Source organism: Scyliorhinus canicula, chromosome 19 (genome assembly GCF_902713615.1).
Source record: "Scyliorhinus canicula chromosome 19, sScyCan1.1, whole genome shotgun sequence".
NCBI classification, from domain to species: domain Eukaryota; kingdom Metazoa; phylum Chordata; class Chondrichthyes; order Carcharhiniformes; family Scyliorhinidae; genus Scyliorhinus; species Scyliorhinus canicula.
The window spans coordinates 14,904,194-14,919,976 of record NC_052164.1 but is presented as its reverse complement, the minus strand read 5'-3'; the positions used below and the strand labels follow the sequence as shown (position 1 = coordinate 14,919,976).

Genomic DNA, 15,783 nt, shown 5'->3' with positions numbered 1-15,783 from the left:
CAAACATTGGTTAACCTTTTGCAATATCAGTTTAAAATGCTTCAGGGATTCCCTCACAGTCGGTGGGGAACGGCCATGGCTGGGGATTCTCTTTTGATTGGTTGAGGGTAATTTAGGGCTGGGGAGGCCCACAAAACCCCTGAAGGGCCTGGATTGGGGAGAGATCTAACCCATCAAGGAGTCCACAGAGAAGGGACATTTTCTTTTAACTTGCTTTGACCTCCTCTGGCCAGTTGAACCCCTCTCCCTTGCTGTTAATATCATGTCGCGAGGATTGCACGTTCAGAAGGCCCTGGCCTGGTCTTAGCCTGAACCTTGCCCAGGATCAAGATCTGAATGGACGCCATTAATATACTGACAATGTAATTGGGGTCTCAATTTCAGTCCCTTGGCCGACCCTTGGGGTGAGTTTTTAAATCAAAGCTCCAGTGTCCCAATATCTGGGGCTGGATTCTCTGCCGGCGTGGTTCTCTGTTTTACCGGTAGCGCATTCACGCCTGCAGATTTCCCAATGACGGTAGGGTGCCCACAATGGGGAAACCCCATTGGCCAGCTGGCGGGATGGAGGATCCCGCCCATGATATCTGATGGGCAGGGCGTCTCCCAAGGGTCCCATGTTGGTGGGCTGCAGTTTGAAAATCTAAGCTCCAGATTTGCAGCCTCCACCCTCAATAGAATAAAGTTGCCTGGTTAAGGCCAAGGGCCCTCTGGGCATTTGGCCCACCTGGCTGTTACTGCCAATAAGAGCAGAAGTGTCACAAAACTAAAACCCTGCCCGTTATCCACTCCAAAAACCTACATTCAGTGAAATGCGTAGGATGTCTCCTCATTCTGAAATCACAAATTACTGCAAAGAAACAGACCATTCGGCCCAATTGGTCCATGCTGGTGTTAATATTCCATTGATCTGGCGGGATCATTCTTTCCCCCGTCCTTCCTCAGCTAACTCCGTCAGCTTTCAACTCTATTTCCATTTCCTCTGTATGTTCATCGAACCCCTGAAACGTATCTATGCTGTTCACCCCGACCGCTCTGTGACAGAGGGTTTTACATCCTCACCACTCTCGAGGGTAAAGGAGTTTCTTCTGAATTGCCCATTGGATTTCTTGGTGACCAACTTGTATCAATGGCCTCTAGTTTTGCTCTTCCCCACAAGCGGAAGCAATCTGGGAAGAATTTTTCGCTCCTGCCTACAGTGGGGATTTTGCTGGGTGTGAGAGCAAGATTTAGCTGGAGGCCAAAAGACAGTTTCCCGACATCAGGAAATTAGTTCGGAATACTTTGGAATACCTCCCAACTTTCATGATGAATTAAAGTTGGGTTGAGTGCCCCACTGGTCTATGGCGGGAACCCCATTTTCATCTCATGACAGATAACTAAAGGCCCAACGCACCAGAATCATGGCCGGGATTCTCCGATCCCGCGGCCAAGTTCTGATGCTGGCGTCAAAAGTGGCACGAGCCACTTCGGCGTCAACAGGCCACCAAGCCCAGGTATTCACCCCTTCCTAGGAGGCTAGGACAGTGCCGGAGTGGTGTACGCTGCTCCAGCGCTCAAAGGCCGGCGCGCCACGGCCGGCGCGGGTCCACGCATGCCACCATGGCAGGCGCAAGTCCGCGCATGCGCGTGGTTTCCCGTCTCCGCGCCGGCCCCGGGCAATGTGGCGGAGCCCTACAGGGGCCCGGCGTGGAGGAACATAGGCGCCCCATGGAACTAGTCCGCCCGCCGATCAGTAGGCCCCAATCGTGGGCCAGGCCACTGTGGAAGCCCCCCCCCCACCGAGTCGGATCCTCCCGTTTGATGCAAGTTTAGCAAAACATCCGTACCTTTCAATTCTATTCCCCTAGAAATAAACCCAAGTGTTTTGTTTTTGTGGTGTTCGGACACAATTTTTCCATGATTTGCGAAGTGGTGCTACTAGATCCCTTTCCTCCTCCACCCCATTTAGATTCTTATTTTCCAAGTAATGTGTGACCTCTTTCATTTTCCCGTCAGATTGTTTGAGCTGACATTCATTTGTTAACCTCAGGTCTACCGATAAAGCCAGAATCATGCGGCATTTCATTCACACTTTGCATGACCGGCGGTTGTCTCAAAGCCCTTTGCAGTCAATACGTTTTGAGGTGCGGCCAGTGCTGTAATGTAGGAAATGCAGCAGCCGGTTTGTGCACAGCAAGCTCCCACACACACACAGCAATCTGGGAATGATCAGAGTATCTACTTTTGGTCATTTTGATTGCGGGACGAGTATTGGCCGGAACACAGGGGATAATTCCCAGGCTCCTTTTCAGGATAGCGCCGTGGGCTCCTTTGTAGTCACCCAAGCAGGCAGAATGGGGTCCTTGCTTCGTTTAAAAGACAGCACCTCTACCAGCTCAGCACTCCCTCAGTACCCTACTGGGAGTGCCACCTGAGATTTTAGTGCCCAGGTCTGCAATGATATGCATACAGGTATACCAGTGAAGGGTTAATTATTACATCTCAGTGTAATTCAAACACTAGAGGTCACCACCAGTTCCCAGTATAAATATCAGACCTCAGGGAATCTTGGGTAGTGTTAGCAGAGGAAAGCGATTGATCACAGCTCAGGGAGTAATATAGATTAGAGAGAAGTATCACGAGTATATCATTAGTTAATATTAGATTATAGATTACCGCATTAATAGTTATAGCTCTATAATGTGTGCAAACTCTATTTAATTTAATTGTTATTCAATAAATTAGCTTTGTTTCAATCTAAAGATTGCTGGCTTCTTTATCATCAACTCATCAAATCATTCTGGATCACAAGGCAAAGAATAACGACATATTACCACAAAGTGTAATGTAACAAGGTCCTGGTGACTCAGGTCACGGCTGATGCCTGAAACCGTGGGTGTATAGGGGTCAGGGGTGGGTGGGGGAGGCTGGGGGACTGGGGGTAAGGGAGATAGTTCACTAAACATCAGCCAGATAAATTGCAAACTCCGTGCAAACACGCGGAACTGTAGAGGGCAGACTGGCATTTTACAAAGCATCTCTTCATATCTCTCAGGAAGACGGTGAAGCACTTTACACAGAATAAATGGCTTTGAAGTTGGCTCGGGCACCCATCCAAATTTGTGTCCAAGTTCTCCGAGCGACAATAAGATGAATAACAAGTCAATCTGTTAGCCAGTCAAAATAGGTTAAAACCAAAATAAAATTTAAAAAAAGCTCTCTTCAAATGACAGATCAACTCAAAAATCACAATCTTTCCTTTTTAAAACTTTGGATCACCATTTTGCTTTCGGTACAGGACACTTACTTCTGCACGCTTAATGTTGCAATAAAACAAACTATTAAAAATGCTGGGGGGAGGGGGGGGGCTAAACTCAGAAATATTTCTAAACGTGGCATAGCTAACAAAGGCACAGCATCCCGACTGGATTCCGTTTACTTACTGGAATAATTCAATGCAGCTTCCTTGATAGCTGGCCAACATTGGCTCTTTGCGTGTTGTTTACACCGACTCTTGACAGCACAGCAGCCAACACTGCCAAAGTATCAAAAGTCAAAACATAGTCCCTCTCATTTTGCTGGCTTGTCAGTAACTTTTTTTCGTTTCGTTCTCCCCCCCCCCCAACCGGTGTAAATGCAGGCACAATTCCATATAAGTCAACAGCTGGAGGGACTGCCCCCAAGTGTAAGCCCACCTCTTAGTGGAACACCGTAACCTCAGCTGTTACTGAAGATCAAAGCCTGTCTAAATCCTCAAACTGGAATTTACCACTAATGTAGTCTGTCTCCCCCCCCCCCCAACCCCAGCGCTGTGTAAATAATTCAGGACCAACCCTGGCCAGCTCTGACACTGTGCAATTTATGAAGTAACGGCTTCCAGATCAGACATTGTCTCTCTCTCTCTCTCTCTCAGCCGACTCAGCTGATGTGCAGTGGAACAGCCTGTGGCCACCCCTGCCAGAGCAGGCTTTAGATAGACACTGGCTGATTAGCGAAGGAATTTCTGCCCCCTGATCCCATCTTCCACCCCCCCCCCCCCCCCCCCCCCCCACGCCGCAACACTCTGACAGAAATTGCTGCACATCACTCTGAAATGAAATGAAAATCGCTTATTGTCACAAGTAGGCATCAAATGAAGTTACTGTGAAAAGCCCCTAGTCGCCACATTCCAGCGCCTGTTCGGGGAGGCTGGTACGGGAATTGAATCCGAGCTGCTGGCCTGCCTCGGTCTACTTTAAAAGCCAGCTATTTAGCCCTGTGCTAAACCAGCCCCCTCTACGGAGACATTGGGAGCTCACTCTGCTGGTTTACCTCTCTCTTTATGGAAGGGGCGGGGGCTGATATACCCGGGACTGGATTCTCTGTAGTCCCGTGCCGAAATCGCAGCAGGCGCGAGGGAGGAGAATCCACTTTCACGCTGTAATCGGGGCCCCGAAAATCGGCGTGATGGCGGAGTACGCCGTGCCACTAGGGGGCCGATGTCAGTGGCCCGCCCAGCAATCCTCCGCTCCTGACGGCCGAATTCCCGACGACATGGAACTAACCACCTACTGCTGGTCAGTTTGCTGGCGTGGGGATCGGAGGCCGGGGGGGGGGGGGGGGGGGGGCCTTATAGGCAGCCGGGGATTAAATCTGCACGGTTTCAGGCTCGGGTGCGTTGCCGATCGCCGGGGAGGGGGGGTTCCTCTTTTCTTTGTGTGGCTCCGCGGTCCAAGTCCACCATGGAGCTCGGTGCGGCCGCTGGAGGCCACCACCGTGCGCATGCACAGACTTCGAAGCGGGCGTGTGGGGGCCTGTACCTGCAGCAAAAGCTGCGAGAACCACTCCAGGTCCCGGCTAGACCCCTGCAGAGCACTGAATTTGTTCAACTTTATGTCAGGAATTTCTGGAGTAAAACTCCACCGTTTTTACGCCGGCATGGGAACATTGTCTCATTTTAGGAGAATCCAGCCCCTGATGTTCAGAGTGCATTTTTAGCTTTAAAGTATGAAGATGTTTGGGTTTTCTTGCACAGCCATGCTGTGTCTTTTAGTTTAGTATCATCTGACAAGCTGACAATTTGAATTAATATTATCGACCTATTAAGTCAGGAAGTTCTTGTCACACTGGGGGGTAGCATCCTGACCTCTGAACTGGAAGCTCCGGCTTCGAGTCCGCCATAATCCCCATGAGGACCATGGGGAAACCATCATCGATCGGCCCATGGAACCCGTGGAGTGCTCGCTTCCCAGCGAGGGGATGGAGGCCAACCACCTTGGACTTGTAAAGTCACAAGCAGGCGATGGTTTCAGAAAAGTTGTTTTTTCTTCTCCTCACTATACACACCTCCTACTCCCTGATGGGTCTCCCGCGCCCGTCCCATACACGGGCCGAATATTTATATACCAGCAGTCCTAGGAAAATGGGGGGGGGGGGGGGGGGACGGGGGAGCATTGACCTCCCTCCTCATCTGGGTAAATCGTATTCTGGTGAGGCCACAGGGACTCTGATGTTGCAGATCCCTGGGCCTCCTGCCAGGTTATAACAGCAACATAAAAGCAGCCTCAAAACAGGGCCTGGTGTGGTTAGTCCTCCCAGTATGGTTGTACAGGCAGCAATATGCCGTATTAGGCAGACCTTTAGAAATAGTGTAAATAAATCTATGTTTGTTTACCGGCAGCCTCCTCTGAGCCATTAAAGAGTCCCACCCCACAACCCGATGGTCAAGGAAGGTGGGTTCATATCATGGCCAAACTGTTTGCGTATTGAGCTGGAACTCTTTCCAACAGGCACCAATGGCTGGTGGTAAGAGAGGAAGAGACTCTTGGTCAGCCGTGATTGATATGGAATGGTGCATCCTCAAACCTTGGCCGACAGACTAGTGACCTGTTCCCAGCAGGGGGGGGGGGAGACAAAACGCAATCTCATGAGATGTTCAGATGTGAACCCCATCCATTATGGGCGGGATCACTTTTTCGCAGATCGGCATATTCTAGCGAGACAGCTAGTTTCACTTTAATGTGCAGATTCCTGAGGTACGTGAGACGTTGGAATCTATCTCCTTCACCTCAGAGACCTCAGGCGATCGGCGTTCAGTGCCAGGGTACCAGCCGATCCTCTGGGAGAGCCCCGCGAGTGCTGTTTCGGCTGGTCACCCATTTGCATCCTCCCACTGGCGTGGGACACGAACCTCGATGCCACCGCCAACAGGGGGCGGGGTTATTGCAAACGGATTGGCGCCCTTTCCCCAACACAAGATTCTCCGCTCCATCGGGAATGCCGCCTCAAGCAGCAGCTAACCCCCCCATATGTTCTGAATCGCTGTCAACTTACTTATGTCAACTTACGTTCAGGCCACTCGACAGCGCAGAATTGCCGAGCAAAAACTTATAGCTAAGTTCCGCACGCATGAGTGCGGCCTCAACCGGGATCTTGGATTCATGTCGCATTACATCCACCCTCCACCATCTGGCCTGGTCTTGCAAAATCCTACCAACTGCCCTGGCTTGAGACAATTCACACCTCTTTACCCTGGGATTGTCCCTATCTCTGGATCTGTAATGATTTGATTACCCGCAAATGCTTGCATTCCAAGCATTGTCTGGCATCTCTGACTTTGTCTATATAAATGCTTATGGAACATACCTCGCCATTCACCTGAGGAAGGAGCAGTGCTCCGAAAGCTCGTGTTTGAAACAAACCTGTTGGACTTTAACCTGGTGCTGTAAGACTTCTTACTGTGCTCACCCCAGTCCAACGCCGGCATCTCCACATCAAACTTACTTACTGAGTGAGGCATGCTTGCATTGGAAGCTGTGCAGAGAGGGTTCACCAGGCCGATTCCGAGGATGAGTGGTTTGTCTTAAGAGGGAAGGTTGAGCAGGTTGGGCCTATACTCATTGGAGTTTGGAAGAGGGAGAGGTAATCTTATTGAAACAATTTACATCCTGAGAGGGCTTGACAGGGCGGATGCTGAAAATATATTTCCCCTCATGGGGGAATGTAGAACGAGGGGGTGCAATTTCAACATCAAAGGGTCTCCCATTTAAGATGGAGGTCAGGAGGCATTTCCTCTTTCAGAAGGCTGTTATTTGCAATTTTGTTTGCCAGCGAGCAGTGTACTCTTGGTGATTAAATCTATCTGAAGCTGCATTATGTAGTTTTTGGCTAACAAAGGGTTATGGGAGGAGGCAGGAAAATGGAGTCACGGCCACAATCGGATCAGCCATGATCTTACTGAATGGCAAAGCAGGTTGAGGGGCTGAATGGCCCAGTCCTGCTCCTATTTCTTATGTGCTTATGAGCATTGGCGTGGAAGGTGTGCTGTGTATATTTAGTGAATCAACAGTGTCCTTTTCTCTCATCCTTTCCTATTCTGTCTCTTCCTCTTCTATCCCACTGTCCCCCCCTCTCTCTCACTCTCTCTCTCTCTCCATAGCCCGGATGCCTTGCTGATAGTCTGCAGAGGCTGGGCTGCTCTTGGAGCCCAGGGTTGGGGGGGGGGGGGGATGTGCAGAAGAAGCTGGGGTGACTGCGGAAGGAGCTGAGGCAGGTATGGATGGAGCCAGGGGTGCCCCAGAAGGGACTGTGGAGGGGGAGGGGGGGGGCTGTGAATGGTGCTGGGGAAGTGGAGAGGATGGTGCCTGTGGAAGGAGCTGGGGTGGTTACAGATAGAGTCACTGGGCCGCAGATAGAAGCAGAGGTGGGGTGGATATTGTGTTCTGCTTCTTCATGTAGCATAAGCTGCTTCCTTGATGTATGCTTTGACAAAGGAAGATCCAGACATTTTAATGAGTTCAATGTGTTTATTGAACTATTGACACAGTTCTTAAATGAGTTCGACTCTCCTGTTAATCTTGCTATAGTAACTCAGTCTAACTAACCAGTCTGCTCTAAGCCACGTGGTGGGTGTGATGCTTCTGATCTGTGCCTGTCCTTCTCTCTAAGTGTCTCTAACTGTGGAAAGAGACAGAGCATGTCTGCCCTGTCCTTTTATATATGCGTTGCCCCCTTGTGGTAGTGTCACCTCTGGGTGTCTTGACTACCCATTGGTTGTGTCCTATTCTATGTGTTCATTAGCTGTATGCCTGCACGTCATGATGTCTCTGGTGCTCCCCCTAGAGTTTACTTAGTCTTAGTGTATTTACATTAACCCCTTGTGTATTTACAATGATGCATATCACCACAGGTATGGCATGGAGCAGGTGACACGCAGCTTCTATTCTCTCCCCCACCCCTCCCCAGGTTGCTCACACTTGGTCAGTGGCTGGCAGCTTCCCGTCCCTGCCCTGGGTTCCTGCTCCTGGATTCTCTTCTCCCCCTATCCTGGGCATCTGGTGACTGCACCATCAGAAAATGGCAGCGGTTGACCCAGAGTGCAGTTGGCAGGGGAATGGGCCAGAGTGCAGACGTCATGAAGCCAAAAATGCAAATCAAAACAACAAGCCCGAAAACATAAATGAGGTTGAAGCAAAATAATGTCAAGTGGGGCAAATTGAGGTGCTACTGTACATTTAATTGCGTGTTTCGAGGTGACATGACTGCGCTGACATTGGCTCGAATGCAAACCTAAGCAACAAAGGTAATGGCTTTTCCCTGAAGTTTAGTGGGACCAGGGAATTAAAGGTCACAACCCAGTTGATTATTGTCTGGTTATTAATAATAATCTTTATTGTCACAAGTCGGCTTACATTATCTTACTGCAATGAAGTTACTGTGAAAAGCCCCCAGTCGCCACACTATGTCGCCTGTTCGGGTACACTGAGGGAGAATTCAGAATGTCCAAATTACCTCACAGCACGTCTTTCGGGACTCATGGGAGGAAACCGGAGCACCCGGAGGAAACCCACGCAGACATGGAGAGAAAGTGCAGACTCCGCACAGACAGTGCCCCAAGCAGGGATCGAAGCCTAGAGCTATGAAGCAGTAGTGCTAACCACTGTGCTACCGTGCTGCCTGATGAGGGTCATTGACTTTCCCATCTATTGTTGCTTATAATGAAGTGCCACGTCCTGGTATCTAACCACTCATTACATGATTTCTGCTCTCTTCAACGGGAAGCCACAAGCGAGTATATTTACAATTCAAAACAGCCAAAGGGGCAAAACCGAATGAGGTATTCCAAACATGTTACCAAACTGGGGAATGAGATGCAGGGGTGATGATTAGGCTGAACCTCAAGCAGAAAAAAGCACATCCGAGCATGGATAAATAACTAAAATATGCAGAGGGAAGAGAGACACAGCATGTGAAGGTGGAAAGCGATGTACAGCGGAGAAAGCGGAGAGTGAATCAAGAGGCACAGAGGCAGGCACACATCCCTGTTAGCCGCAGCCTGCTGACCTGGTTTGGATTATTCAGTTTGGTGGAATCTGCGAAAGCAACTTATTCCCGGCTGGTTGACAAATGTGATTATTCTTTGGTCACGGTGGTGTGTTTATGAAGTCCATTTGAGAGATGTTTGGTGTTCTGGAATGTGCCTTATTTTAAAAGGACCTGAGAGTTGCACTGGAGGAGTTCTATTCCATTCTAAAAGTACAGAGCACTTTTCTTTCTGTTTAAACCCCGTTGCTCTGAAGCCAGTGATTCAAACTGGGACGTGGTTCCACTGGGTTCCACTTGTCCTTCTGCCACATGCAACACCAGTGGCCATTCTTCACGCGAGCAGTCAAACTGCAACGTGATCCAGCCCTCAAGCAACATCCCGACGGGCATAGTCACTCCTGAAGGCATCACTGTGCAGTAATCAGGAACAAGGCACCTGGTTCAAGCCTTCACCTCCTTGTCTCATTGTCTCTATGACCTGAGATCAGTATAGAGCAGTGGTCAAACCTCGGCCTTCTTGTCCTCCACCCTAGTCCCACCCACCCTGCCCAGTGAATCTTCAAGAGAATCATAAACAACACCAACTTATATTTTTAGAGCACCTTTATGGGCAGCACAGTGGTTGGCATTGTTGCTTCACAGCGCCAGGGTCCCAAGTTCGATTCTCGGCTTGGGTCACTGTCTGTGCCGAGTCTGCACGTTCTCTCCGTGTCTGCGTGGGTTTCCTCCGGGTGCTCCGGTTTCCTTCCAAGTCCCGAAAGACGTGAATTGGACATTCTGAATTCTCCCTCCGTGTACTCTAACAGGCACCAGAATATGGATACCAGGGGCTTTTCACAGTAACTTCATTGCAGTATTAATGTAAACCTACTTGTGACAATAAAGGTTACTAAATTAACATCATGAAAAGCTCCAAGCACATTTTAAAATCTTTATTAGTGTCACAAGTAGGCTTACATTAACACCGTAATGAAGATACAGTGAAAACCCCTAGCCGCCACATTCCGGCGTCTGGTCGGGTTCACTGAGGGAGAATTCAGAATGTCCAATTCACTGAACAGCACGTCTTTCCGGACTTGTAGGAGAATTCCGAAGCACCCGGAGGAAACCCACGCAGACACGAGAGAACATGCAGGTGCTGTGAAGCACAAAGCTAACCACTGTGCTACCGTGCTGCCCACATCACAGCAGTGTTACAAAACCAAGTATGATTCTGAGCCACACAAAGAGATATTGGTCAGAAGACCAAACGTTTCATCAAAGAAACAGGTTTTAAGAAGTATTTCAAAGGGGCAAATCAAGGTGCGCAGGCACAGAGATGTAGGAAGTGTACACGGAGCTTGAAGTAGAGTATTGAAGGTTTGGGCATCAATAGTAGAGCAATTGTGATTTCATTTTGTCAATTATGATAAAACATTTTATTTATTGAAGTGACGTTTTGACCTATATGAAGATTTAAAAAAATAAATTTAGAGTACCCAATTATTTTGTTTTTCAATTAAGGGGCAATTTAGTGTGGCCAATTCACCTAACCTGCACATCTTTGGACTGTCGGGGTGAAACCTACACCCAGAGAGAACGTGCAAACTCCATACAGACGGTGACAGGGCCATAAGCAGCAGTGCCAACGACTGCGTCAGCGTGCCGTCCAACCTTTATGAAGATGTGTATAGATGGGTGACATTGATTCTAGCAAGTACATTTTATGAGAAACCTCGGGCGGGATTCTCCCAACGGGCGGCTAAGTGCCGACGCTGGAGTAAAAACGAGAGTGTTTTATTCTGGCGTCGGCGCCCATTCCGGGACCCCATTCTGCAGCCCACAGTGGGGTAGCACGGCGCAGGAGCAGCCTACGCCGCTCCAACTGCTGATCCCAGCCTGTACCTGGCACCGCGGCGTCCGCACATGCGCAGTTGGGTCGGCGCCAACTAGTACATGCGCCGTGGCCTTTTTCCCCGCGCCGGCCCCAACGCCATATGGCGCAGGGCGACAGGAGCAGGCGCTAAGGAATGGAGGCCGGGGGGGTGGGGGGCAGCGAGGCCAGCCCGCCGATCGCTGGGCCCTGATCGCGGGCCAGGTCACTACAGAGCCCCCCCCCCCCCCGTGGCCGGACCCCCCTCCTCCCCCCCACAGGCCGCCCCTGGACCCTCCAACGCCGAGGTCCCGCCGGCTCAGAGGATGTTAGAACGGCACCGGCGGGATTCGGCTTTTTGCTGACGGCCACTCGGCCCATCCGGGCCGGAGAATCGGCACGCTGGCCCGTGCCGGCCAAGGCCGGAGAGTTGGTGCTTACCCCGACCGGCGCAGTGCCGACCGGAATTGCGTCCCGGCGTCGGGGTGGCGAGGCACGAATCGCGCGGCGCCGTGCCGATTTTCCGACCTGGCCGGGGGGGGGGGGGGGGGGGGGGGGGGGTCGGAGAATTCCGCCCCACTTTTTATCACATAGAGTCTAAGCAGGATTTTCCGGCCCTTCCTGCCGGTGGGATCTTCGGTCCAGCAAAGCGGAGCCCCCCCCCCACCCACCTCGCAGGCATAGGGGCTCTCCTCTCTTGACCCCCCCCCCCTCCATTGGAGCAGGGTAACCTCCCTGCCAGAGTCCCCATCTCTTCTTGTGGTCACCCTCGGCACTGTCCACTTGACACTGCCTCGTTGACACTGCCCCCTTGGGAACCGCCGGGGATACTACCAAGGTGCCATGGGGTAGTGCCCAGCCTTGGCCCTCAACTCCCGGGGCCTACAGGCCCCTCTGATCTCCCGACGCGTTCAGCACAACTGGTTTTCGCCATTGAAAACTAATCATGTTTTGCAACATTGTGATGATGCGCTTCTGCTGGAGGTGTGGTGGTGGGGGGGGAGTAGAGTGGGTATGGGGAAGATCTCAAACTGAGAGCTTACTGGCGAAAGTCCCGTTTCTGGCCGCTCGCGAGTTTTAGCAGGCATCACAGGACTCACGTCGGCGGCTAATGAGGATGCTGGATCATGGTCCGAGTTCTGGAATCTGCAGCCAAGGAAACAGTCTCACATTGTCAGCCCTGTTAATCCCTCTAAAAAACTGACACGATTCAACGACATCACCTCTGATGCTTCGGAACTGGAAAGAATGTAGATCCTGTGTCAGCGAGTTGCACATTCTAACCATTCTCTGGGTGAAAACAAAGTGACTTCCCGCGCTGGGGTGGAAAAACAAATTCACCGATAAAATATAATAACAATTTTCTTAGGCGGTAGATGAAAACAAAAAGAAAGGCCTGCATTTCTAGAGCGCCTTTGATGACCTCAGGGTGTCCCAGCACCCTGTTGTTATGCAGGAAGCATGCCAACCAATTTGCCCGCAACCAGCTTTCACACACAGCACTGTGATAATGATCAAAATCTGTACTAGTGAACACAGTAAGAAGTCTTACAACACCAGGTTAAAGTCCAACAGGTTTGTTTCAAACACCATTACACGTGGAAACACCACCCACCAGGTACGTGGCACATACTCGTACGACTCGTCCAATGTAGTCTACCTCATACGCTGCAGGAAAGGATGTCCTGAAGCGTGGTACATTGGCGAGACCATGCAGACACTGCGACAACGAATGAACAGGCATCGTGCGACAATCACCAGGCAGGAATGTTCCCTTCCAGTCGGGGAACACTTCAGCAGTCAAGGGCAATCAGCCTCTGATCTCCGGGTAAGCGTTCTCCAAGGCGGTCTTCAGGACACGCGACAACGTAGAATTGCCGAGCAAAAACTTATAGCTAAGTTCCGCACGCATGAGTGCGGCCTCAACCGGGATCTTGGATTCATGTCGCATTACATTCACCGCCCACCGTCTGGCTTTGACTTGCAAAATCCTACCAACTGTTCTGGTTTGAGACAATTCACACCTCTTTAACCTGGGATCACCCCCTATCTCTGGATCTGTAATGATTTGATTACCCGTAAATGCTCGCATTCCAAGCATTGTCTGGCATCTCTGACTTTGTCTACATAGATGTTTCTGGAACATACCGCTCCATTCACCTGAAGAAGGAGCCGTGCTCCGAAAGCTCGTGTTTGAAACAAACCTGTTGGACTTTAACCTGGTGCTGTAAGACTTCTTACTGTGCTCACCCCAGTCTCCAAGCATTGTCTGGCATCTCTGACTTTGTCCATATAAATGTTTCTGGAACATACCTCTCTGTGGTGAATCATAATAGCATAATTCACACTGTTATCACACATGTTGTACCATGCCTCTGTAAGCTCGGCACACGAGCAGTTGCGCGGCTCTGCCCCTAGGGGGAGGTGTACTGGGAATGTACGGAAGTTTGTACTGGTCTCCACCCTTGGCTCCGCCCATGACTCCTCCCCCCCTACTGGTTGTATAAAGCTTGGCAGTCGGAGCCTACCTGCCAGTTCATCTAGAGTTCATCTCGTCACAGGCAGGCTCTGTTGTAAGACGATTAAAACCACTGTTCACTTCTAACCACGTGTCGCGTGAATTGATGGTCTCATCACTCTCCATTCACCTGAGGAAGGAGCAGTGCTCCGAGAGCTCGTGTTTGAAACAAACCTGTTTCAAACAAGGACCCAGTCCAATGCCGGCATCTCCACATCATGTACTAGTGAAGGTGGTGGAGGGGGTAAATACTGGCCAGGATGCCATTTCCGAGCAGACACACCTGCATGCCCAGCGGAGTTTGAACTGAAAACACAGACCAGTTATTACAGGTGTGAAACGCAGCCGGAACAAGTACCTGAGCATATTCTCAAAGTGCTGAACGTGTCTGTTTTCATTATGTAGAACTGAAAGGCATCCTAAACGGGTTGAATGCAGAGGGGGGGGGGGGGGGGGGGGGGGCGGTAGGCAGAGGCAGTCGAAGGAGATTTGAACATGTTCTTTGCAATGATTGACTTTTCCAAGGGAAATTATGAAGTGAGCTTCACAATAGCTCATGTAATTGACAAATATTGAACAAAGCACTGTCCTTATGAGTTGACAGGTGCTGACGCGGTAATTACAGGCTCAGGCTTCACTCATTCTCCTTTGAAATTATCTAAAGGAGCAAAATCACCAGACTGGTGCTGCTCTGTAAATTGTTCCTGAGCTGTTTGGACTGAAAGAAGACCATGGCGGCTGAGTGCAAAGGTGCAGCCCCCACATGACATCGAAACCCGACAGAGCCGCGGGTTCACAGCCTGTCTTAAACGAGAGGCTTTCGGCACTACAGCAGCAGCTGCATTGCTGCAAGGCTGGGGGAAACAAGCCTAGGTCCCCAGGTCCGATGGCTGTCCAACATGGCCTGCTGGAATGTGGGCAGGCAAAGCGGTCACTCGAAGGGTTTACCACACAGAAGGAGGCCATACAGCCCATTGTCTCCGTGCTGGCTCGAAAAGAGCCCAAAGTATCTGAATATTGCAGAAAATAGACACGTTGCTGAAGCTTTTTGTTGTGCATACATCAGGACAAATGCAAGAATACCAAATTTCAAACAATCACAACAATTTACACCACAGGAGAAAAGGGAGCAGGGGCGGGATTCTCCGACCCCACCGCCCCGCTGGGTCGGAGAAATGTCGGGGGTCGGCGTCAATCCCGCCCCCGCCGTGTCCCGAGTTCTCCACCACCAGAGATTCAGCGGGGGTGGGAATCGCGGCGCGCCGGTCAGCGGGCCCCTCCCCCGGCGATTCTCCGGCCCGCGATGGCCGAAATCCTGCCGCTGTCAAGCCTCTCCCGTGGATCAAACCACCTACCTTACCGGCGGGAGCAGGCGGCGCGGGCTGGCTCCAGGGTCCTCGGGGGGGGGGGTCGTGGGTCGATCTGGCTCCGGGGTGTGCCCCCACGGTGGCCTGGCCTGCGATCGGGGCCCACCGATTGGCACGCGGGCCTGTGCCGTGGGGGCACTCTTTTCCTTCCACCTTCACCATGGTCTTCACCATGGCGGAGGCGGAAGTGACCCCCTCCCCTGAGCATGCGTGGGGATGACGTCAGCAGCCGCTGACGCTCCGGCGCATGCGCGGACTTCCGCCGACTGATGAAGACCTTTCTGCCCCGGCTGGCATGGTGCCAAAGGCCGTTCACGCCAGCCGGCGGTGCGCCAACCACTCCGGTGCAGGCCTAGCCCCTCAATATTAGGGCTTGGCCCCTAAAGGTGCGGAGACTTCCCCGCTGGGTAGGTGAGAATCCCGGCCCTGATTGCTTGGCAAGTTGGCTCTGATTGGCCGAGCTATTGCCATGGAGAAAGCATAGGAGACCTACAGTGACAGGAATCTCGCCAGGAGCTTGGGGAGCCTGTTGTTCACCTTTGCTTTCTCCATAGCAATGCCTCAGCCAATCCCCACTTGCCACCCTTTACTCCTGTAGAATAAATTGTTGTGACTGTCTGAAATTTGGTATTCTTCTGGTTGTCCTGATGAGTGCAAAATGTCAAACTTCGGCGGCACATCTCTTTTTTCAGTAATGTAGAAAGATTTGTGAGATTGTTGGGAGAGGGCTGGATGAAAAGAGGCACGATTAACCCCTCTCCAAT

The 15,783-nt window shown here is 51.2% G+C and overlaps 1 protein-coding gene across 5 annotated transcripts in view; it reads right to left on the bottom strand.

The window, feature by feature from the left end:
* The window catches only part of LOC119954232 (thyroid hormone receptor alpha), a 403,063-nt gene that overhangs the window by 93,444 nt on the left and 293,836 nt on the right, over positions 1–15,783 (bottom strand). Inside the window, exon 1 of one of the 5 annotated variants that reach the window (XM_038779299.1) lies at positions 3,423–3,574. The exons of the other annotated variants lie outside the window; for them this stretch is intronic. Coding sequence (XP_038635227.1) covers positions 3,423–3,463 — 41 coding nt within the window. The 5' untranslated portion in view covers positions 3,464–3,574. Of the gene's footprint in view, positions 1–3,422; positions 3,575–15,783 lie in introns of those variants that run through there. 5 annotated transcript variants of the gene reach the window in all.